Genomic DNA, 24,798 nt, shown 5'->3' with positions numbered 1-24,798 from the left:
TGTGCTGTGCAGCTCAGTGGCCAATATAAAGGAAGTGGTGGAAACATCAGGAAATGCGTCGCCACACATCCCTAAATATTAGAGAAATGAAATTGTCTTTTTTTGGTCAAAGAAAGGTTATGTTGAACTGAGGGTTGATGTTAAAAGATTTGATGTGGTCTGTGGGCATTTATCTTATTTCCCACCAACATTTAGAAACACACCAGAATTGATAGATTGAACCAAAAAGAAATTTTCCTGCTCTACATGCAAAAGAAGAAGAAAAATAAAGGTTTTGGCAGGTTGCTGGTCTGGAGCATTCAAGTGTGCGTTAACACAATGCCAAGGAGGAAAGACATCAGCAATGATCTTAGACAAGCAATTGTTGCTGTCCATCAATCTGAGAAGGTTAATGAGGCCAATTTAAAAAAATGTTGGTGTCCATCACTCTGGAGAGAGAAAGATTATTCACAAGTTGAAAACATTCAAGACAAGCTACCAGTCTTCCCAGGAGTGGATGTCCCAGCAAGTTCACCCCAAGGTCAGACTGTGAAATCCTCAGATAAAATGGCAAAATACCCAAGAGAGATACATGATATTGCTAAAAGTATTCACTCACCCATCCAAATAATTAAATTCAGGTGTTCCGATCATTTCCATGGCCATAAGTGTATAGATTCAAGCACCTTGGCATGCAGACTGCTTCTACAAACATTAGTGAAAGAATGGGTCGCTCTTAGGAGCTCAGTGAATTCCAGCGTGGTACCATGATACGATGCTACCTGTGCAACAAGTCCAGTCGTGAAATTTCCTCGCTACTAAATATTCCACAGTTCAGCTCAGACACGAAGTGGGAGGCCACGTAAAATGACAGAGCGGGGTCAGCGGATGCTGAGGCGCATAGTGCGCAGAGGTCGCAGACTTTCTGCAGAGTCAATTGCTACAGACCTCCAAACTTCATGTGGCCTTCAGATTAGCTCAAGAACAATACGTAGAGAGCTTCCCGGAATGGGTTTCCATGGCCGAGCAGCTGCATCCAAGCCATCCATCACCAAGTGCAATGCAAAGCGTCGGATGCAGTGGTGTAAAGCAAGCCGCCACTGGACTCTAGAGCAGTGAAGACGCGTTCTCTGGAGTGACGAATCACGCTTCTCCATCTGGCAATCTGATGAACGACTTTGGGTTTGGCATTTGCCAGGAAAACGGTACCTGTCTGAATGCATTATGGCCAAGTGTATAGTTTGGTGGAGGGGGGATTATGGTGTTGGGCTGGCTGTTTTTCAGGAGCTGGGCTTGGCCCCTTAGTTCCAGTGAAAGGAACTCTGAATGCTTCAGCATACCAAGAGATTTTGTACAATTTCATGCTCCCAACTGTGTGGAAACAGTTTGGGGATGGCCGCTTCCTGTACCAACACGACTGCGCACCGGTGCACAAAACAAGGTCCATAAAGACATGGATGAGAGAGTTTGGTGTGGAAGGACATGACTGGCCTGCACAGAGTCCTGACCTCAACGTGATAGACCTCCTTTGGGATGAATTAGAGCGAGCCAGGCCTTCTCGTCCAACATCAGTGTCTGACCTCACAAATGCGCTTCTGGAAGAATGGTCGAAAACTCCCATAAACACTCCTAAACCTTGTGGAAAGATTGTCCAGAAGAGTTGAAGCTGTTATAGGTGCAAGGGGTGAGCCGACGTCATATTAAACCCTATGGATTAAGAATGGGGTGTCACTTAAGTTAATATGCGTGTAAAGGCGGATGAGCAAATACTTTTGGCAACATAGTGTAAGTTAAATGTTAAAGTTCATGACACTACAATTAGAAATAGACTCAACAAGTATGGGTTGTTTGGAATGGTGGCAGGAGGCAGCCTCTTCTCTCTAAAAAGAACATGGCAGCACAGCTTAGGTTTGCGAAGTTGTATTTGAAAAGAAAACCCGCAAGACTTCTGGAACAATGTCCTTTGGACAGACAAAACCAAAGTGGAGATGTTTGGTTACAATTGTCAGCAGCACGTTTGGAGAAAACTAAACACAGCATATCAGCACAAACACCTACCAACTGTCAAGCATGGTGGAGGAGGGCTGATGATTTGGGCATTAACAACAAACTCCTCTGTATACCAAAGAATTCTTGAGTCAGATGTGAGGCCATCTGTCTGACAGCGAAAACTTGGCTGAAACGGAATCGTAAAGCAGGCAATGATCCCAAAGACAGCAGCGAATACACGGTAAAAAAAACCAAAGTTTTGCAGTGGTCCAGTCAAAGTCCAGACCTGAAATGCTGTGGTAGGAAATTCAGGTAAATTCAGTTAAAAATGAATGCCACAAACCGCAAACAAAAAAAACGTTGCAAAGAAGAGTGGGCCAAAATCCCTCCACAGTGGTGTGAGAGACGGGAAATATCTTACAGAAAACAATTATTTTCAGTTATTGATGCAAAAGGTGTTTCTATGCTGTTGAATCAAGGGGTGTATTTAGTTTTTCACATTCTGTTTCTGCATTTTGACTTAGTTTTATTAAACAGATAATGACACGGTGTAATATATTATGTGTTGTTCATCTATTTTCTTTTTTATGACTTGGTGAGGATCAGATGATTTCTATAGTAAAAGTAAAATCTAAGATTTTTTTTTCCATTTGTACACCTTGATCGATAAGCCAATAAATAGTAACTCTTCTGCTGTTTCTACCGAAAACTTTGCATTTAAGTCTTAATAAATTGTAAAAATGATTTATGTCAAGACTTTGTGGCGGTAAAATGTAACTGAAGAGTATCAGTCTATGCAGTACATTTTAAACGTTCACAAGAGCTGTATTGCTGATTTATTCGGTGAGATAACGGTGTACAGGTAGGCCTGGTGTTCTCCCAATGTTTTTTCTAATGCATTTATAGTTAGCGAAAACAAAATTATTATTCAACTATGTACATAAGCCACAACTATCAACAAAGCAAACACCTTATACCCTCCTCAGCTCAGGTTTGTGTGTACGTGTGTCTGTGTCCGCGTGTCTGTACCAGTGTGTGCGCGAATGTGTGTGTGTGTGTGTGTAGCAGGCTCAGGGCTGGGATTTCGGGTTAAATATTCAAAATGGCGGACGGAGGAGCAGCGAGTCAAGATGAGAGTTCAGGACCAGGTAATGATTACTGCATTTTACATATTCATACTCATATTCAAACTGTGTTACTCGCAATTTATGATAACAGAATGCAGATGAAACGCAGAGTGGCCGGCTGATGAGGACGATAAGGAGCGTTGTTGTAGTTTACACTCAGCTAGCCAACTGTAATTTGACAGTGGAGGAAACGAGCTGTTGCAGTGCGACGGCAAATTACATGGAAACATGCCTCCCCCCTTTGTGTGATTAGACGGCTGTACGCCGCTACATATTCATACCTCTGTCGACAAATACAACTTTGCATATTTTATTAGTAATCGCCGTCGTGACTCTGGTTCATATGTAACGCATATATATTTTACGAACGCAGTTTGATTGAAACGAGGATGCTAGCCAGGTAGCGTTAGCTCGCCTGCTAACGCTTGGCTTTGTGTTGATGCACACTGAGGCTTTAGAGCGAGCTTTGCATATTCATTTTTTCGCCAGCCGGGCAGTGGCTGCGCTCGGTTATTTTCGAGCACTGTTTGTAGGGATGTTGATGTCAACATGGCACGCCTGGCTTTCGTGAAACGCACGGTGTCAGCTCGGTGTGCCTCGGCCCGACGTGAATTTTGTTGCAGAGCGTTTTCCCCCTTGTCTTTTGTGCTCGGCGTAGCGGAGCCACAGCAGCCTGTTGTGTTATTCATGCAGGCCTCCCCGAGCCAGAGTGCGGAGTTCAGCATATTCCATCAACCGCTGTGAAGCTTACCCTGCCCCGCACAATAATATGCGTGTCAACGTAGCAGTTCACAGCGGAGCGGACTCGGGAACGTTTTGAAAATAAAAACCCCGAAATGAAATAAATCTGAATACGCCTATCCACCCGAGCGGCTAACTGGCTACAACTTAGTCCGGTCGGATTTTTAGCTAACTTTACTTTCGCCGTTATTAGATTTACCTGAGCTACGGTTGGGACTGGGGTGTTTGGTGAATGAGGATGATATAAACAGTGTTGGGTAAAGCTGCTTTTTCGCTCGTGTTAAAAGTACAGTTCGATTAAAGTTGGGCCGTGTACTTTTTTTTTTTTTTTAAACTTGAGGTGGGAGCAGTCAGGCATCGGGTTGGTGCTGTTCTGCCCGAGCGGACTGTTAATCAGCTCTCAACAGCGTATAATTTCCTTTCACATATTTTATTGCCTCCGACACAACGGTGTTTTGGAAACTTGGTTTATCACACGCGTTACGCCCTATTTTGTGGTCCGTGTTGTGACTGGCTGTGCTGAATTCAAAGCTTGTACCTGTGTACCCCCCTCCCTCCCCTCAGACGCAGGGAGGGGTGGTGAGGCCCACTTCCGGAAGGCCACAGTAATAACAGGCAGGGCATTCTTATTATTCTCTCTGCCGGGCAAGACACAGCTTGATGGCACTGTTTTTTGTCCATGCAGTTACAGTTACAATTGAGTTGGTTTTAAAGAAGCACAGAAATGTTAAATGGTTACCAACGGTGGTACCAACCTTTTTCTGTCGACTTCATGCCTCTGAGCCTTTGACTGACATGTCTCTCTCACTCTTTTTGTGTGTGGCTTTTTTGGCTTAAAAATGTGCATGCCCACCGTAATGCTGGTGTGTTTGGGTGTTCAATTAAATCTTTGCTATTAATGTCATCAGGTGTTTGTCTCAAATGAGGTAGTCAAATATTAAGAGGTAAAACAGCTTGGATTAACAGATGGCGCTGTTAAACTGTAACACACAAGCAAGGTGCAAAAATTAGATGGAAATGGCAATGTAAAAAATCTGCTTAATTTGCTGGGGGTTTTTTTCTTCTTCTTTCCTTACAGATGAATTGAAACAGTTCTAATGATGATGTGAAGTGGTTGTGACAGAGTCAAATAATTACAATTAGACAGATGAGTTATAATTGTGTTTCTTGGTTGTAACGCTCCAGGGAGGCTTAGAATGAATCTTTACTTATTAACTTTTCATGGTTCCAGATTTATGTGGATGTCGGAGGGGGATTTTTTTTTTTTCTTTCAAAAAGCCAAATGCAGATTCTTCTTCCGTCTTGTTTTTTCTTGTGCGTTTTTTTTAAATAGAGAAGTTCAACTTTATGTCTCAAGATCTATGGCTTTCCTCGTCGTGCGAACTTATTGTTATTGTTATTTGTCAAATACAAGGGTCACTTTGTCCACTGCAACAGGTGTATCACATCACAAGCTATTTTGTCATATATGTTATATTGCAAGATGATTGACAATAGAAAAACGTATTGCCACATACCGTACTTTAATGGCTTTTTAAATGTTAGTTTCTACAGTGTTTTTTTTAGTTTTTTTTTTTTAAGCATATGGGGACTGTATGGAAATGTGTGAGTTTATGTCAAACTTAACTAATTCATTAAACAAGGCACCTTAAACAACAGATGAGAAATTATTCTGTTTTCCCCACATTAAAGCTACTTTTCTCATTTAATCAGTTTTACAGTTCCACCCTCATTCCATCCTTGTAGTTCTATCATGAATATTCATTGATGTAAACACAGTTGTTATGAATAATGCATCGAACCGCTGTAATAAATTCAGGACATGCCATCTCAAAGTACAGAGAGGGCCTCCGCGAAGGCTCCAGTCAGACAAGCCTTTTCACTGTGGAGGAAGAAAATTTTAGATAATAAGAGGTTTTGTGGTCTCCTTAGGACTGAAACTGCTTGTTTCTGGTGATTTCTATTAAAATGAGTCAGTCCGTATTATACAGTGGCATGACAGAATGCCCCGTTACGAATACAGCAGACATTTGCCTAATGGAGGGCCTACTATCTGTAAAAAAAAAAAAGGCAAATAACAGCCAACCTATGTCAGCTTCTATAAAATGAAGTGTTTTGATAGACCACAACAAACTTGTTTTGTGAAACACAAACAGATAAAAGTAAATATAGTAGCCTGTTTATGATGAAGATAAAAGGGATAATCTTTAATAGGGAAGCTCACGGCTGACCTACAAGTTGTTGCGTTCACCAAGCAACAACTACCATGTTGTTCCTGATGGCTGTCATGTGTCTGACATAATTAAGATCCCTAATAAACATTTGCCAGTATTTCATTAAACCTTTTTTTAGCCACCTACTGGGTATAACGGATTTAAAACACAGCAGTCATTGTGAGGAGAGAGGCTTTAACAGGAAAATATTCAGACTATTTAGAATTAAGTTTCGCAGCTGCGATAATGTGCCCTCTTTGACTGGGCGAGACTGAAGAGAGAGAGAGAGTTATGAAGTAAACAGTGGAGGACCTTTTTTTTTTTTTTTTGAAGCTGAAAAAGTGTAGCATTTTTCACACCACATGAATAACCAGAGGTTAATGCAAATATTATCTGCCTCGCTGGTGAACACACGTGTGAATTCAAGCTGTCTGCACCAAACTGTAGCAGTGAATCATATGCCTAACTTCTGCATGTTCTCATTGGAGGTAGTTGAATATTCCTCCTTGTCTTTCCCGAGAAACCCCACTTTAATTTGGTTAAATTGAATTTTCCACCTAGTCTATATACAGTTCCTTAATGACCACCCAGGAGAGATACCACAGTAGCTTAGAGGTGTTAGCCCCATTACTGTTCATCAAATTACACTGCATCCTGTATGTTGCTCCTTTGTTGGCTCAGTCTTGTGTTGCACTGTCTACTCTTTGTTTCCAGACGGTTTTAGTGCAATATAAGTGTAAGTAGCGGTTTTGAATTGTATGAATATTCATATTGATCTTTCTTTTAGCAAGGGAGCTTTGCTTTTCTCAGTTAATTGCTTCAAATTTAAACGTAGTCTTGTCTAGACCTGACCATTAAAAACCGTATCTGGTGCCCAAACTGACCCAGATGTGGTGAAGTGGTCTTGGTGTAGTCTGTGTTTAACATGAATGCAGGAGTAGGGCAGAATGAGGATGTGCTAATTAAGTTTAGCTCTGCCTCATGTTGAATCTCTCAGCTCATGTTAACGTCTCTGCAGTATTCAGCCAGCCTTCCCATATTAGAGTGCTAATGAGACAGCGGTCTGAAATTGTCTTTGCAGGATATTTGTATAATGCATTGTTCCACGGCGAGGCTTTGCAAGCCATTCGGCCAATAATAACTGTACATGTGTTTGAATGTGCTAGTTGCCTTTGCATTCACTTCTCCTCTGTTTTTTTTGTCATTTGGTTACTTGAAAGTAGGAAGTTGAGATCAGTCTGTTGACCTCTCGGGCACACCTTGTTGAGATGACAGGATTCGTTACATTTGGTGTCCCATTTCTTTGGTTATCAGTTGGCAAGAGTTAAACTAAAATCTACAGTATAGATGATAGGAAATATATTGTTAAAATATAGTTCATAGGGGTGATTTCCAAATGGTTGTTTTCTGTTAAAAAGCATATTATCTGCCTAAGAAGGCGATTAAAGCGAAACATTTGATTATAAATAAGTGTAAGGCTGATATTAAGTGTATTTGGTGTCTTGATCATCAGTCGGGAACCATCTATTAAGTAGCATGTTGGTAGTAATAGTCAGGTAGAAAAAATGGGAAAAGGTTAAAATATTTGTCTCCAGCCACTGCAAATACTAGCGTTTTGAATTCCGAACCAAAGTTACCGAATATACCAAAAAAAAACCCAGCAAAATATTCATAGATTCCATTCCCCTGTTTATTTTTATTTATTTATTTCATTACTTTTCTATGTAAATCCCAACAAATTGATTCGTTCGGTGCTGATTTGTTGGTCAGACAATTGATTTTAGTTTTAATATTCCAGCTTTCGCTTTGGGGGATTTAATCATTTTGAAAATCGACTGATGAATAATTGGATTAAAATAACTCTTAGCTGTGTCCATGAATAAGCAACAGCCAGTTTATAATCCGTTCAAAGAAAAACATTGATTTGTGTCTTTATTTAAAAAAAAAAAAAAAAAAAAAAAAAAAAAAAAGTTTCTAGTAGTCTTTGTGGGATTTTTTTTTTTTTTTTTTTTTTTTTTTTTTTTAGTGGGGTCCATGTGAAAATACCAGACTCTCTTCTCACATTGCAGACCAGTTTGTTTTTCTGTACTTGCGTATTAACACCCTCTTGGCATTGTTTGATTTGGTCAGCTTGTATGTAAATGCTTTTCGTCGGGCAGTTGGATAAGTGCAGAGGTTGATTAGAGCTTTAGCCAGTAGCAGTTGTTGTGGATTTAGTTGGTAAGCCCCTTCCCCTGTAGACCAAAATACAGCCACGCATTCCACTCAAGTCACTCTGATTCACTGGACACCTGTGCAGCCTCATAGCTGGTCTATTTCCCCGCTGTATTGGCTCTCAGCGCATGCAGAAAATGAATTTTAAAGGGCCCCAAAAATGAAACACTAATGGAATGTAAGGCTAATCTAAATATGTTAATCCCCAACACTTCATAAACATAGACAACCCTGCCACCCACTTTCTGAAGTCACTCGCTGTGGAATGCTTTAGCCACGGGGGGTCTAGCAGTAATGACAGGCTTGTGGTGGATTAATGTGGAGTTATTTATTTCCGATTGAGCGAGTCCCCCTCCCCATCCCACCCACACCCAGCCCCCGCTCCTTTTTAGCAGTTTGGCCCGCTCTCCAACCACTCCTGGAGATGTTCTGAGCGAGCAGTCACAGCCACTCTATTAATGTGGTCCACCCTGCTAACATGCCTAGACCACTGCCGACAGACCTCATACTGCATTCTGGGATATCTTCAGCCCTTTACCTGCTCTTAGCTAATTACTTTTTAGGTCTGCACTCGCACGGTAATTGGTCTTGTGCTGCTGCCTCCCCTCCCTCTACTGTGCCAAGTGCTAGTTTGAGCACTTTTTCCCCCTCTCTCTGTCATCCTTATTCCCCTGTTTTTTTATCGTCCTCCAAAAGCCATCCAATTAATATGCTAATGAGCTGATAAATATTTATAGGGGTTTAAATTATGCAGAAAGCTTTCAGAGCCCGGTGTGAAATGCGTTGCTCGCAGGACTTCAAAGCCTTGCATTGCTAACGAGGCAGAGGCAGATTTGCATACGCCTTTAATCAGCTGAATACTGATTATGCTTCATTATAGAGTTGGAGGAGGAGGAGGCGGGTGGTGGTGTGGGAGGAGGCCGCCAGCTGCACTTGTCGTTTGTTTCATTCCAGCAAGAGAGGGAGAGGGTGAACTTTTTCAGAAGTACAGACAATCTTGGCACACGAGAGGGAGAGGGAGTGCAAAGTAGGCACAGTAGAAGAGAGAGGGGCAGAGCCACTAGAAAAGAAAAGAGGGAGGCAAGGAGAGCTGTTTGCCTAAACCCTGTTGGCTTTCCCAGTGTGCGTATCCCAGTGTTGTTCAGCAGACCGTGCGGTGGACACTAACCCCGCGTCTGTGTGTGCGCCTGCGGTTGTATTGAACCGTGCTCGCTGCTGACCAGTGGAGAGTGGAGACAGGAAGGAGTGGGAGGAGGAACTGAGTCCCGGGACACCCTGTTGGTGGGTTTTGCCCGGCCGAGGCAGTTGTATTTGATAGGTTCAGCAACCATGCTGGAAAACACAGGTGGAACAAGAGCGGGTGAGTTTTTAATGAGGCTGTGAAGGAGCTCAGCTGTTTTTTTTTTTTTTTTTTTTTTTTTTTTTTTTTTTCTGCTGTTGGTTGGAGGCATTGTGATACGGGAAGGGATAATGTGGTCCATTTGCATTGAAAGGTAATTTCTGAGAATCTTTTTTACATGAATGTGACACAAGGTAGTGTGCTGTTTCCTTACATTTCTTTCGGTAATGCATTCCACTCCTGTGAGTGATTAATGCATCTAAAATGCTTTTTCCGAAAAGAACTGTCAAAGTGACAACACCCCTCAAATCACTGACACAGGCTTCTTCGGTTTTAGCGGCAGCGGGTTTAAGTGTGTCTCACTGTCTGTGTTTGGCTCTTTCAGATGCTAAAGTGAATAATCAGTCAGAAACTACTAAATGTGCAATGGAAAGTGGTGACGGGAACACCGGTGAGTGATCTCCAGCCCTTGTTATATATATGTACACACATATATATATATATATATATAATTTTTTCTTTTTTGCTCGGTCGAAATCTGGATGTGTTGAGTTTAATCTCCTCATTCAACAGGTTTGAAAATGACAGACAACAGTTGGTTTAACAATTTATTTTTTTCCAGCACAATGCAGAAACCTCACTGCTGTCTATCTTTGTTGCTCTCTTGAAGATATTAGCGGGTTTCCTTTCAGGACAGTTTCCCTCATTTGTATCTGTTGAATATTGCGCTGCTTTGTTGCGTCTCAGTGCTTTTGCGTTACTGAGATGCAAATAATCAAACTCGCAGGGAAGGCTGAAGATTTAGTGCACAGCTTTGTGTTGTTTCAAGCATGCGATGAGGCTGATGTTGTTGGGGGAGGAAAAAAAACGGTATGCCTATACCTTTTCGTGTAGGCTCTAAATGAGTCGGCTTCTATTGGGTTTTCAGTCTTGTGCTCCTCATGTTAAGAGTGTAGATTGCATTGTCAGTCAAACCACCCAGGAACGTTTTGTTGATCTCCATTTCCGGCACATTTCAACTGTATTTCCGTCCTCAGGAATCCAGACCAATGGATTGGACTTTCAGAGGCAGATGGTGCCAACAACAATCTCTAATGCACACGCACAAGCCCTCCTCCAACAGGTACCACACCATGCACGCATGCATGCACACCATCACTTACTTTACCCAAAGTCACTTCTTGTTTTTCCTGTTTTTTGTCGAGTGAACAAATGTTGAACTGAGAATGTGTTTGCATAAATGTGCCTTTAAATTGAAAATAAGGTGTGAAGTTTGAAGGGAAGCTCATCTGCGTGCAAACATTCACAAGCAGAGAGGGCTCATTTAAATGAGCCAGGCTCTTTTGGTGTCGCCTGGCAACAAGGCAGATTAATCAACCCTGTATGCTAATTAGCTGCTCTGCGGTTGCTCGGAAACAGATGGCCGAGAATATGCAAATCTATGCAGAATTTACATGTACTGCATAACAGTTATTTTAATTAGCATCTCAGCTCTCCCCTCCCTTCGCCTCACTTTCCTCGTCTCTGAAGGCTGCAGCACATTTTAAATACCCACTTTATCGCTGCCTTTTTAATTCAAATTCCTCTCACTTTTCAAAGACTCCAGGCACATTCTGACAAAGCCACTCAGGTAGCATGGACATTTTATTTCCTTTGTACTTTCAGTTTGCTTTTTTATTTTTATTTTGGGTGTTACTTTATGTCCTAATTAGATATTTGTTTGAGCTGCTCATTCTTATTTTGCTTTACTTTAATGACTGCAACATGAAATTAAGACTCAAGGTGTACCTCTTGGAAGGTTTCCCCTCTAAGTCCCCCTTTCTGCTTCACCTTCATTAGTCTAAGTCGGAAGACTCGGGTGCTCTTCCGACCTCCGTCCAGCAGAGCGTACTGCCTCAAACCCAGCTAATGTTGGCCGGGGGACAGATTGCTGGAGTAAGTGGCCTCATTGCTCGCAATTAAGACCTGGTCGTTGCCATGCATTCTGGGATGACGCCTAAATTTGTTCAACCCTGTCTTAAAGACACAGTTGGTGAAATGATGGTTTGCCCCCGGGGATAAAGCCGGTGTCTCCTCTGCCTGTTTGCTTGCTCATTCATATCGTTATTAGTCTATGTCCAAATTCTTCCATATCAGAAAATGGTGGGACGGGTTTGGACATAGACTCTGTGTCTGAACATTAATCGTCGAACCAGCTATGAGACGCCCACCGCATCCATGTTTCCCCGAGGCCTCGCTGTGGTCGAGGACCACACGGCTGACGTGGCTGCTGCTGTGCTATGCAGGAGTGAATGTTTGCCATGCATATAGATTTGTGTTTGAACATGACATTAACATGCTCATTTGCACTTGTGCCTGGCTCCGCTGCATGAGTCCTCCCTCCATTCGCCCGTGAAGGCTCATATTTGTGATGTCAAGGTAGCCAAAGTTTCAATAATACTTTGATACCCTTGTGAAAAGTGAAATTGAGTCGGTAGATTTACATGAAGAGTCTGTACTTTGACGCGGTAAGTGGGAAAATCTGGTGCAAAGCCGTTTGTGACAAGGTGTGCACCAGTTGGAATAATAAAAGAGAAGGTGGGATAAACGGAGCTGCCGTCTTGAGTGAAATTGAGCTGTTGAAACAGATGGCAAAAGCAGTAAGCGACCTATTTTTTGTTAATCATATTAGAACAAGGCAAATGTAATTTAAGTGTGATTTAGGACACAGAAAATGATAATGCTTTGTGAAATTCTTCCATATCTACCATAGATATGACACTTTTCATGGGTATCGAAGCCTAAACTCAATTCTTGTGAGACTTACCACCAGTCAGTATGATTTATACTCAAGCCTTTTATGTATTACAACTTATTACTACTTCATCGGTCTTTCCTCCAGCGTTTCTCTCACCTCCTAAGTCTATGTTCCTGTCTTTTTCTCTGTTGTTGTCTCTTCAGTTGACCCTGACCCCAGCACAGCAGCAGCTGTTGCTCCAACAGGCCCAGGCCCAGCTCCTGGCTGCAGCTGTGCAGCATTCAGCCAGCCAGCAGAACAGCACCACCGGGGCCAACATCTCAGCCTCCGCAGCCACACCTATTACCCAGCTGCCCCTGTCGCAGCCCATCCAGCTCGCCCCTGTAAGTCATTTCGGCGTTTCTGCAAATCTGGACTCTAGGTTTGGGGTTTAAGCCGCCACTCATTGGGATTCCCTTTCCCCGCAGCAGATACAACAGCAGAATCTAAGTCTGCCTCAGTTTGTGTTGCTTCAGCCTGGCCACCCGATCGCCACGCAATTGCAGCCCGCTCAGTTCATCATCTCACAGACACCGCAGGCCCAACAGAGTGAGTAAAACCCTGGTGCCGTTTGGTTGGCTTGCAGAATTAAGAGGAGGGAGAGATTTCAAGTGTGGAATTGCTGGTGAAGCTTTTGTTTTAACGTTTCTTACCAATCTTTTCATACTTTTGGCCTTTTAGGCATATTGCAAGCGCAGAGTCTTCTAACTCAACTACCTCAAAGCCAAGCTAACCTCCTGCCGACTCAACCAAGCATCACCCTTGCAACTCAGGTTGGTTAATTATATGAGCATCTCTGCTAAACTCTGAAGAGTTTGCCACATTTATGCACTTCTGATTCTCTGTGCTTTGTAGACTTTTTTTTTTCTTTCTTTTTAACCTTTAAAAACATCCACCTTTGTTATGCTTCCGTGCTCTCCAGCCTGCGACTCCAACCCGCACAACAGCAGCCACACCTATCCAGTCCCTGCCCCAGAGTCAGACGCCACCCAAACGGTTGGACACCCCTACCCTGGAGGAGCCTAGTGATCTTGAGGAATTGGAGCAGTTTGCCAAGACTTTTAAACAGAGACGAATCAAACTGGGCTTCACGCAGGTGTGTGCAACACTGAAGAGATCCCCACGGGTTCAGTCATATTTAGATTTGCAAATGTGTGTTTTTCTTTTGACAGTGAGCACCTGCTGATGTTTTCATATGTATATTTGTGTAAATAACCTGTGGGTCAGACTAGTTTTATTAATTCAAATACCCTCTCCCATGAAAATCAGGTTTATTTACTTTCCCTTTTTTTTTTTTTTTTTTTTTGTCTAATGCTCATAAAATATAAAAGCAGTATGCAAATGATTGGATAAAAAAAAAAAAAAAACAGATTAGAAAACAAAAGTTTAATTTTTAACAGACATGAAGGAGACCCTGTAAAATTTGCTCCTCTTGTTTGTCATCAATTTCCAGTTCAAATATATATGGCTGAATTGCTCCTCTACTACAGCTTGTGAGTGTGTTGGGTAGAATTAGTTTGAGCAGAGCTGAAGTTGAGGAACAGCAGGTGAGCAGTAAAAAATTGGGGGTGTGGACCAGTTTGCATTTATTTATAGAGTTCCTCATATTGAAGGAGACAACATTGTAAAGTTATATCGAGGCGACATTATGGGTTTTGTGTTTTAAATAAAACAAACCTTCTAAATATGTCATGTTGATCAACAGAGAATAGTTTTTACAGGTTTAATCAGTGTCGGGAGATGAGCGAAACATTAATATTTTCTTCTACTTGTATTTCTCCCAGGGTGATGTTGGCCTGGCCATGGGGAAGCTGTATGGAAACGACTTCAGCCAAACTACCATCTCTCGCTTTGAGGCCTTGAATCTGAGCTTTAAGAACATGTGCAAACTCAAGCCTTTGCTGGAGAAGTGGCTCAACGATGCAGGTTTGTCCCTGACCCCACCTGAATGATCAGGGGATCAAGTATTCGCTTACATCTGTGCGCTACTGTATTGCAATGGCTACAGCAGGGTCAGTGGTCTGCACTTGAACCCAGTATGTTTCTCACTCATCCGCTCACACGCAAGCGACGGGGGAGGTGTCACTCAACCCTGTAAATAGCTCTACCACCACCAACACTGGCAGTGGGATGGGCTTTGTATCTTTTCAATGCATACCTTGTCTTTACCTCCCTTCCCTTCCTTTGTGTCGGTGCTGTTTGTGCAGAGAACCTGACATCTGACCAGGCCTTGTCTAGCCCCAGCGCCCTGGGCTCCCCGGGCATGGGCATAGAGGGAATTAACCGCAGACGGAAGAAAAGGACCAGTATCGAGACCAACATCCGAGTGGCCTTAGAAAAGAGCTTTCTGGAGGTGAGAAACTCGTTTTCTCGGCATTAACAATAATCACGGTGGCAGAGAAATTAGGTTTTTGTTTTATTTACAGGTTTTAATTGTGCAACTGTCACAATATACATTTTTGGGTCATAGTGTCCAGCCCATTGGTAGATGTTGAAAACACAGTGCAGTATTCCGCCCAGTGCTCACAGGGAATCCCCGGCTTCTTTGCCCTCTTCAAGCAGAACCAAAAACCTACCTCTGAAGAGATCACCATGATCGCCGACCAGCTCAACATGGAGAAGGAGGTGATCCGGGTCTGGTTCTGCAATCGCCGACAGAAAGAGAAGAGGATCAACCCCCCAAGCAGTGGCAGCAGCGGAGGAGGCAGCAACCCCATCAAAACCATCTTTACCCCCAGCAGCCCTTTGGTAAAGGATCGGTTACTGTTTTGTATGTTATGGCTCGTTAATTCGGGATTCAAAGTTCTTACCGTTTGTTCTGTCGGTCTAATACAGTCTGAGGTTGTCGTGTTGTGTGTCTGTACCTACAGTCCAATGATGTGTAAAGACGCGGAAGCTCATTCAGTCCTCTGTCGTTTTCTGTTGAACAGGTGGCCAGCACAGCGAGCCTTGTCAGCAGTCCAACTATTAACACATCCACCACTCTGACTGTAAACCCAGTGATGCCTCTCACCAGCACCAGTTTGTCTTTCACAGGTGAGCGTGTGCATTGGTGTTTGCCTTTAAGTTCCTCGGCTGGCTTCGATTGAAGCACTAAAACTCGTCCGTTTATCAGAATCACATATTTATACATTTTTCCCATGAAAAGAACCCTTTTAGGCCCTAAAACGGCTTAGCTGTAACTCTGCACCTTTGCTTCACTTATTATGCTTATTTATGATCCCCTCCTCTGCCTGCAGCTGGAACATAACCTGCTCACCTATAGCTTTGTTCAAATTCTTTGCACCGCACGCACGCACGCACGCACGCACGCACGCACGCACGCACGCACGCACGCACGCACGGTTTAAGAATTGAAAGATGTGTATCTAATTACACATAAAAATGGGGATGGTCTAACATTAGCCACACATTATTAGCTGTTAGATTGTGTTGTCTGGCCATTATCTGTCCAACTTTATGGAAAACAACATAGGAAAACATAACAATTGTCATAAAACCATTTACAATTTGCACCTTATCTTAATGAGGTTTTTTTTAATTCATTTATTTATTTATTTTTAATTTATTTTGAACATATGTGGGTGAATATCTTCAAGTCAACAGTGTTGAAATACTCGATTCTACATAACAGCACAGTGTCTGAGCAGAGGTGAAGGCCAGCAGCTGCAGCCAACAGGATTTGAGATTGATTGAAGGTGTAGAGTTGCATCGAAGCAGTCTTTAGAGATGACTGCATTCTTTTCACGGAGCGAAATTCAATTTCTCCCGTTTCTGTCTTTACAAAGGCACAACAGTCGGAGCCACAAACACTGCATCCGTCATCTCCACTGCACCTATATCAACTAGTTCTCCATCTTTAAGCCTGTCTTCAATGACCACATCCACAGACAGCAAAGCTGGCACCCACGCGCAGACGCTCCTCACCCAGACGCCAACATCTGTCGCCACGAGTTTAGGAACGGGGCAGGTGATGGTGGCGTCCCCGGGGCTGTCTGCGGCGCTGCAGAGTGCTGCCCAGTTGCCCACCAGCGCCAGCTTTGCAGCAATGGCTGCTGCCGCTGGTTTGAGCCCAGGACTGATGACCTCCTCTCAGTTCGCGCCAGGGTCAGTATGCGCCACCTTTAAACAAGACCTCTCGTTTTGACCTCTGCGGAGGTTAGTCAGTTGTTCAGGCGTCCTCTGTATTTATCTAAGTGATCATGTCTGTGTGTGTGTTCAGGGGCGCCCTCCTCAGTCTGACTCCAGGGGGGCTCAGCAGCGCTCTCATGAGCAACAGTACCCTGGCTACCATTCAAGGTGTGTACCAGTACTCCGACAACCCAGTGAACACCTACTGCTACGTGATTTTCTAGACCAGCAATATACAGATATGCACCGTGATTCCCAATATTTTCCCTTTTTGCTTTTGAATTCAATTTATGCCAAGATTTTTTGGGAGAGAAGCCTCAGGTTCTGGCAGGAAGTGATGAGGTAAAATCCAGCAAAAACAATGACATTTAATTGTATAATAGAAGTGTTTATTTATGACAAAACATTCATACTGTTTTGTTTTTTTGGGGGGATAATTAGCTTCAGATTGGCCCGGGGATTAGGCCTGTCATGAGTAATGAATTCAAGTAGATTATTATTTGTCATATGAAATAATGAGATCAACGCTCTGCTCATTTTTAGTTGACTAACAAACTATATTGTAACGAGGCTTGTAATGATTTGAAGAAGGGAAAAGCTTTACGTCAACAGTTTAGGATACCGGGCCTTAATAAGAGGCATGATTCCATTTCAGATTCTCATTTTTAATTATGACTCGTCACGATTTTCTATAATTACTTAAATCTGGAACGGTGCACATAAACACTTTGTTTCCACATGCGAGTCAACGGGAAGTCCATTCGTTTCTATGGGAATCCTTTAATCACCAGTACTCCACTGTGTGTACTTTTCTTCCTTGTTCAAGTTGAACAAACGAGACGGTGAACAGGCAAATGAAGTATTAGCTTGACAAGCTGTGACTGAAATCCCTTATGCATTAGATTAGCCGTATAAAACCGCCCCAGTTTTTAGCATCTGTAGTTAATGCAACGGCTTACCGGATTGATCCAGAGAGGTTTAAAATGAAGGAATCTAACAGTGACTATGACAAATGCTTAATCCAGTGCAACAACATGTTTAACACAGCATGGTTATTTAATTGAATTTATCAGAGAAAAGGGCTATGGTGTACGTGATGTAAGGGCTGAAAGGGCGTAAACTCTTAACTGTTAAATGTGGAAATTTGACATTTGTGTCTGTTTCCGTTCAGCTGTTTTCAAACAGGAGAATAAAAGACTACTCTCCAACCGTGATCAGGATTATCTAATAATTAGAAGACCGTGTGCTTGCGTTTAATTGTTTGAAGGGACAGACATACTCGGGAGTGAAATGCATATGGAGGACCAGATCAGACTTTTAGAATAAGGCTAGATGATTTGATTAGCAAATGAAGATGAATACAACATTGTTGTAATGAGGACACAATGCGTTTGCATAAGAGCAAAGTCAGTGAGGCCACGCCCATTAGGTTTATTTAATCCCGCGTCCGTCTCTAAATCACAACCTGCCGCTCTCTCCCCTCTGCAGCACTGGCGTCGGGCGGCACGATCCCAATCACTTCGCTCGAAGGTGGTAACCTGCTGTTCGCCAACACCTCGGCTGGTAACAACAACCTGGTGACCACGCCGCTCTTCCTGAACCCCCAGAACCTGTCGCTGCTCACCAGCAACCCCGTCAGCCTGGTGTCGGCCGGCACGGGGGGCCTCCAGGTCACTGCTGACGCCCACCATCAGGCCACCGCGGCGGCCGTGCCTGTGCAAGCCTCGACCATTACCACTGCCTCTAAGGCTCAGTGAAGCCAGTCGGGCTGCATCCCAAAACGAATGCCCCATTTCCTGCGTAGAGCACTACTCCTATGACACCACGTAAGGAACAGGGAGGTTGCTTGCTCTGTGCTTCACGAAACAACCCCATATTCGTTCCATTGTATCTACCATTATTTAATCCTTTTGCTGCCACCAAAAAGAGAATGACCTCCAATAAGATTGGGCTTGATTTCTTTTATTTTTATTTTTTTTCTCCCCCGTTTTCCCCTTTTATGATTCCTGGAGATTTTCTTTCCCCCCAAACGGAAGCCAGATGGACACCTGCCGCTTGTCATGAACCCTAACAAGTGTCCAGGAGGAAAACATCCTCGGTGCCATCGAGCTGTTCATATTTTGTATATATATATCCTCCTCTTTCTAGCTCAGAATCTTCTCTGAAATACTTCTAACCAAAAACAAAAAAACTCTTTTAACTTTCAAACTCGACTGATTTTACTAATTTCACGAGATTCATCACTAACAGGGGTTCGTGTGTCACCCCATCTTTGATTATCTTCTTCTGTATATTTCTTTGACAGGCCTTGACTAATATCATATCAAAGTTATATTTTAGAAACTTTCTTCTCTTATCTTTGCTGTCTGTATTTTTTATTTTTTATTTTTTTTTTGACATTTTTCAGAACTTTGTAGGTCTACTTTTAAGTTAACTTTCAAACTATCACTTTTTAATCGTGGTTATAAGGCTTTAAAAACAAGTAATAAGTGGCCGATATAAAGGTTATCATTGCTTTAAGGGGTCGGAGGGACGGTGCGCGCGTCTCTCCGGGTCTCTCTTCTGGAAACACTGAGTTTTACACTTTGCCGCGGCAGCGAAGGCGCCGCCGCTGCTGTGAAACGACGGTCTGAATAAGGTTTAGACACTGACAGAAAGTGGTCAAAGACATTACATTGAGAGCTTTAAAGCGAGCTGCGGACGGGCAGTACTGCGTCTTAATGAGAGCGGTGTGGCTTGCAACATCCGTTGGAAAAACTGTACAGTACGTTTGCGTTCAGGGGCGGAAAGTAGGCGGTTCTGCGGCGCGTTTTTAAGGAGGGCTTTTGTCGGCCGTGGAACGTTGCGGCAGTCGTCCGGTGGCATTGGCCTCATGGGGGTGTTTGTGTTGTGGTTTTTATGTTTTTCTTTTTTAAATAGTAGTACTGTCGTATCTACTTGTGCACAGTATCTGTACCAAAAAAAAACAAACAAAAAAAACTGGACTGATGAGCTGCGGTCTGCCTGTTTGGGGAGGAATGAAATCCTTTTTATTCTGTCTGCAGTCATTTGACTGACTTGCGTACTTTAAGATATACCAAAAAGATTTCTTAAGATAATTGCTGTGTGTCGTCGCTGTAGCTTAGTCTAGTCGATATATTTATGAGTACAGAATCTCCTCATTGTCAACAGAATATAGAAATGCAATATTTTGATGATCATTTCCAAAGATTACATTCGTTTGATTTGATTAAAGTGTCTCATCGCTCGATTTTTATTTTATTTTTTAATTGGCAGCACAACTAACCAAAAATAAGAGGGATTGGTGGGTTGGGGTGTGAGAAAGTAGTTTTCTTCTTACTCTTAATATTTTTGAACCACGTGGGCCTCACCTTTACTGCTTGATCTGGTTTTCTTTGAGCCATTCGATGGCCCCTTGTTTTTTGGTGTTTTTTTTTTTTTTTTTTTTTTCACTTTCGAATCTGGAGTGGTAGCGGTTTTTGGATTTTTCTGGACCATAGTGGGGAAGGGTTTTTGTTTTTTGGTTTTGTGCTAATATTCAGCCATAAAACAACAGCTTTAACCAAAGTGGTTTTTCCTCAGTAGTTTGCTCCGCCTGCCCGAGCACACAAGTTTTGATGATCTCTACCCTCCCCAAAGCGATTTCTCTGCCCTCCCACTTCGGCCCTCGCCAGATTTCCTCCGATTCGGTGCTGCTGGGCGCAGCCCACAGAAACTTAGCTTTAACAACTTGCTGCTGAAGCTGCCGGCGGGAGTCGAGCTGTGAGAGGGCCCGCATGCTTCCCCCGATAGCTTTACGAGTACATCCTGTGAAAAAATCAGGGCTCTTTTTGTTTTGTTTGGACCTTCCCAGCTTGGCGGGCTCATTGATGTAAATGCATAGATCTGATCACCAGAGAACATTCTTCGCCACCTCTCAGCGACACCACTCTGAACCAGTGTGTTAACAAGTAGTATGCTGCTCCCCAAATCTGTGGACTTGTTTTAGAAAAGAAAAAAGAAACAAACAACCTGCCAAACTATCTTACCTAACATAGCAGTGGGATAAAGCGCCATTTATGTGCTACACATTCACAAACTCCACACAAAAGTAGCATTGAAATGAATTATTGCAGTGATTATTTAGTGGCTGTTTGTCCACTTGATCCTCTTTGTGCTTCTTCTCTCTTGAATTATTTGACTGAATATACCTCAGCAGCACTTCAACATAAGGTTCACCTGTAGACACCTCTGTGTACAGAACATTGTAGAATGTATGAGTACTGTCTGGCCTGCCATTCAGAGTTTATACGATTGAACCACACATAGGAACCGTACATAAAAGGACAACCTACTACTGCTATTTTCTAGTACTACTATTTATGGGGTATTTCCAGGTTTAGATATTATTTTGAGATCCTTCTTGCCAAAGCAAAAGCCTTTCTCTTTGCAGCCAGGCGGTGTTGGCGTCTGGTTGCCGGTGTCGCTGGTTTTTAAACCCTGTCCACGGGGGGGCCCGTCCACGAGGGGGGGGCCCCTCTATGAGAACTAAGACCAGCTCCGGTGCCGTTTGCAGTTGCATTTTGCAAGCACGACGAAGCCGGCCGGCACCGATAGGATGTTACTGAAATATTTATCTGAGGAAAGACTTAAGAATTAGAGAGACGATCTTTTCTTAACTCTATACATATAAATATATATATAAACACTTGTAAGATATTCATATTTTATATTTGAACTAGTACGTTATCAAGACTGAATGTAGTGTTTATCATAATTTAAAGAAGAAAAAGAGAGAGAGAGAGAGAGAGAGGGATCACCCCGGATCTTTTTCTCGTTTTTTTTTTTGTTTGTTTTCTTTTTTTTAAAAACTGACCAGACCAAAAAATGAAAAAAAAAAAAATAACTAAATGAAAAAAAAAAAACTGAGGAAATGCGATAGCGTGCCCCCGACGGAGGTCTTTTTTTTTTTTTTTTTTTTCCCCGACTGAAGGGGCTCGTTACGGCGCTCCTCTCAGACGGGTCCCCTGGCTGTTAGGAGACTCTGAAACATCTGATCTTAAATCTTTTTTTTTCTTTTTTTCTAGTCATTGTTGACTTTGGGATTTGCTGTGCTGTCTTTAACAATCATTTGTTTTGTTTTTTGTTAAACTATTACTTTATGCCTTTAATTTTTTTGTATAGCGTGAGAGGGCAAGATCACTGGCTTTCTTAGTTTGACAGAGAATATTAACCTTATCATTTATGCCTTATTGTTACGTAGAAGACATGAGCATTGTAGCATTGTTTGTTCTGTGTGTGTGTGTGTGTGTGAGAGAGCTTGAGCGTCGAGCTCACCCAGTGCATTGTTTTCACTGAAATAATACAGTGTACTTTGGGCATTTTAGAGCGTTAGAAGGTTATGTTGCTACCTATGTTTTTTAGGTATGACTCAGACAGGTTGGGGATACCTGTGAGAAAAGCTTTACTAATAATTCCAGCAGGTGGGTGTGTGTGTGTGTGTGTGTGTGTGTGTGTGTGTGTGTGTGTGCGCGCGTGTGTCTTAAAGAGAGAATCATGAGGGCAGTCTGCAAACCATTATGGTGTATTCTTCTCCATCCTCCAGTGGGCTTAACGAGTGATTTTTAAGTTTTATTTTTCCTTCGAAAAGTGCGCAACAAGAGACTTATTTTTGTTGCTGTCTGGGATTGAGGTCCTCTACTGATCGACGGGGTTTGTTTTTGGTAGATCTGCAGTTTGCGGACAACCCGTACTCTTATGAACCGTCTTTCTTGGCACCGACTTGGCTTTTAGTGCTCCACTTTCAGTAGCCGGCGGTGAGATCTCGAGACGCTGTCTCGGATCAACCAGGCATCGAGTTAACGTTCGCCCCAACCACACTGGTTTGCTGGTCCTTCTTGTCGATAATGGACGCGTGGGGCACCAGTAAGGCAAAAGAAGCTGTTGTATACCTCATTTCTAACTCAAGACTGAGTGAAAACCTGCTTTAATCTACTTAAGGAATAAGGATTATGTTCTTAAACATCTTTAAAAAAATAAAAAATCTTTAGAAAAAAAAGACAAATACTCAAACTTGTGTCGGTGGAGAAGCCTGCTCATACCTGTACTTTATGATGGGTTGTGGAAACAAACTGCCACAAGGGGGAGACAGATCACACACCAGTGCTCACGAATGTCTGCTGTCTTTTCTTTTACGTTTTTTTTTTTGTGTACTTCTGCTGCACACTGGTGTCTTTCAGCATTAAAACAGAGTTATTTGTTGTGACTTGAGATAAAAAGTTGATTTTAATTAATTGTATTCGTTTGCTGCCACTTAAGTTATTTTCTGTTGAACCAACAGATGTCCCCCTTTATGTTAGAACACTTTTCTTTCTTTCTTTTTTTTTAAGTTTGACAATCCTGTTTTTGTTTTAAGTTCCACTCTGACCAGGTGCAGGTATGTGCGTGTCTTCCCACGTGACTGTGCGCCGTCGCAGCCCGCTCTCAGTTTCCCGTGGTACCAACGTTAACCAAAGACTTCTAAACCTGATTGTATACGAGCAAACACCCACGTCCCGCCCAACCCCCCCGCCTCGCTGCTCGGCACCGGATCAGGGCGGCGCGGTCCCAAAAACCCCAGAGTCCTCGGCTCGTCTTGTAAAGAGTTTGCTTTTTATCGCGTGCGAACGCGGCGCCCTGACGGTGCAGCGGTTTCAGTGCCTGGGGGCGGGGATCGGAGGGGGACCGGACGGGGACTGAGCGGGCTTCTCCGACGGGCACGATCCAATGTGGTAGTAGCTGAGTGGTGTTTTTGTTTCATTTTCTTTTTTTAATACACACTGAGGGTCGATCCTGTGCACACTGTACCTGCTCAGGACGTTGTGTGTTTGTCTATCTTGAGCACTGTTGCTAGGACGCCCCCCTGCCTCCCCCACCTCCACCTTCCACTGTTTCTCTCTCAAGGACTGTGGTGAAAATGCTGTTCCTGCGTCTCACAGTGCGTCTGTCTCCTCCTCATCATCTGTACACTGTAGTCCCAGGACATAACCCTGTTGTCTCCAGGAATACACATCCTGCGGTCGTCGAACCTCCCCCTTCCCTCCCCCCACCTCTCCCCTCCTACGACATCGTCTCTTCACTACAGACTCTGATCAGCTGTGACACTATGCATCACGGTCCTTCACTCTGCATGGACTGTGTCCCTCTGGCTCAGAACCTCTGAGCGACGGGCTTCAGTGACACTTTGTGTAATGCTTTACTCCAAGTGAGGTTGTGGGACCTCGCAAGCGCTATCCCAAAGCAAAAATCCAAATATTTAACTTTTGACAAGTGCAGATACCAAAGATATCTCTCTGTCCTGTGTGTCTCTCGTCTGTCTTCTCTCCCTTACGCCCTGCAGCATGTGTATTAAGAGACAAACCCAGCACTGGCTTTAGTCCTAGCCTCGGTAATTCCAAAGCTTAGATGTATATTTTGATATATTTCGGAGAAAAACGTGCGTGAAAAGCATCTGTTTCTCGTTTGTTTGTTGTAACTTCTTTTTTTTTTCTGTCACAGCATGGAACTAATTGCAGAACTGTCTTACTCTTGGTAGGTGAAAAATATTGTATTTTTGTATGTTTTTTTGGGTGTGTCATGTGTGCGATTATCAGTTCACAGCCCAACGGCTTTAAGAGGGAAAGAAAAGAAGAAAAAAAAAAAGAACGCCAACCATGTACATAATAATGTCTGTGTATCTCAAGAAATGCTTTCTGTAAAACACTTCATGTCGGAAGCTTGGGCTCATCTAAAGGAATGTGTTCCCATTTTATTTCCCCCTTTTTTCTTTTTTCTTTTCTTTTTTTTTCCTTTTCTTACTCTGAAGTCCGATAAGAATGGACTTTCCCAGGACTCGAATGTAAAGAGTTTTGGTTTCCACCGTGGAATACAACACTGAGAAAGGAGCTCTGCTCTGGTCTGATTTACAAGAAGAGTGGGGGGGACAAAAAAAAAAAACATTAAAAAGAGAAAAAAAAAGAAGAAAAAAACCACCAGAGCCCCCAGTCATGCCGGCGTAGAACTGAAAGATTGTGTAGGAGTTTTAAAGTATGTGAATCAGGATGCATAGTAGATTTTGATGCGTTTGTCTGCTGTATTTTCGTTTGTTTTGTTTTTATACACATACAAAGATAAACTTTACTGTAAATGTACAGTTCTCTTTTGTTGTAAACGTCATTAAACCATTTTCCAAGTGTTTTCGACAGGCGCTTTGTCTTTGGTCGGGGTTCAGTCATAGCACACTGTGCCACTTGTTATGTAGAGCCACAGACTTTTAACAGAGTACAACAGTCC

The 24,798-nt window shown here is 42.9% G+C and overlaps 1 protein-coding gene across 6 annotated transcripts; it reads left to right on the top strand.

The window, feature by feature from the left end:
* The first annotated feature begins 3,046 nt into the window (after positions 1-3,046).
* Positions 3,047-24,793, top strand: pou2f1b (POU class 2 homeobox 1b). Of its 6 annotated transcripts, none has more exons than XM_075479397.1 (14): positions 3,047-3,116; positions 9,988-10,053; positions 10,640-10,725; positions 12,543-12,722; positions 12,810-12,927; positions 13,060-13,151; positions 13,301-13,474; positions 14,163-14,304; positions 14,586-14,731; positions 14,938-15,126; positions 15,309-15,414; positions 16,167-16,485; positions 16,601-16,677; positions 17,998-24,793. In XM_075479397.1, the coding sequence occupies exons 1-14, from the start codon at positions 3,071-3,073 to the stop codon at positions 18,264-18,266; spliced, it is 2,010 nt and encodes a 669-aa protein (XP_075335512.1). In that variant the 5' UTR covers positions 3,047-3,070; the 3' UTR covers positions 18,267-24,793. The 6 variants fall into 6 exon arrangements, with proteins under 6 accessions (XP_075335512.1, XP_075335513.1, XP_075335516.1 ...); XM_075479398.1 differs by having other exon boundaries at positions 12,807-12,927; positions 14,941-15,126; XM_075479401.1 differs by having other exon boundaries at positions 12,807-12,927; positions 16,269-16,485.
* Positions 24,794-24,798: the final 5 nt, after the last annotated feature.

The sequence above is a fragment of the Odontesthes bonariensis genome, chromosome 12 (assembly GCF_027942865.1).
Source record: "Odontesthes bonariensis isolate fOdoBon6 chromosome 12, fOdoBon6.hap1, whole genome shotgun sequence".
NCBI classification, from domain to species: domain Eukaryota; kingdom Metazoa; phylum Chordata; class Actinopteri; order Atheriniformes; family Atherinopsidae; genus Odontesthes; species Odontesthes bonariensis.
Note: the sequence above shows the minus strand (reverse complement) of the source record. Positions and strands in the feature narration are given on the sequence as shown.

Excerpts from the sequence above, each read along its gene's own strand:
- pou2f1b (XM_075479396.1), top strand. The coding sequence starts at position 3,071 with ATGGCGGACGGAGGAGCAGCGAGTCAAGATGAGAGTTCAGGACCAG. Across the intron at positions 12,723-12,806 it reads AGCCCATCCAGCTCGCCCCT|CAGATACAACAGCAGAATCT; the intron begins GTAAGTCATTTC and ends CTTTCCCCGCAG. Across the intron at positions 16,678-17,997 it reads TACCCTGGCTACCATTCAAG|CACTGGCGTCGGGCGGCACG; the intron begins GTGTGTACCAGT and ends TCCCCTCTGCAG.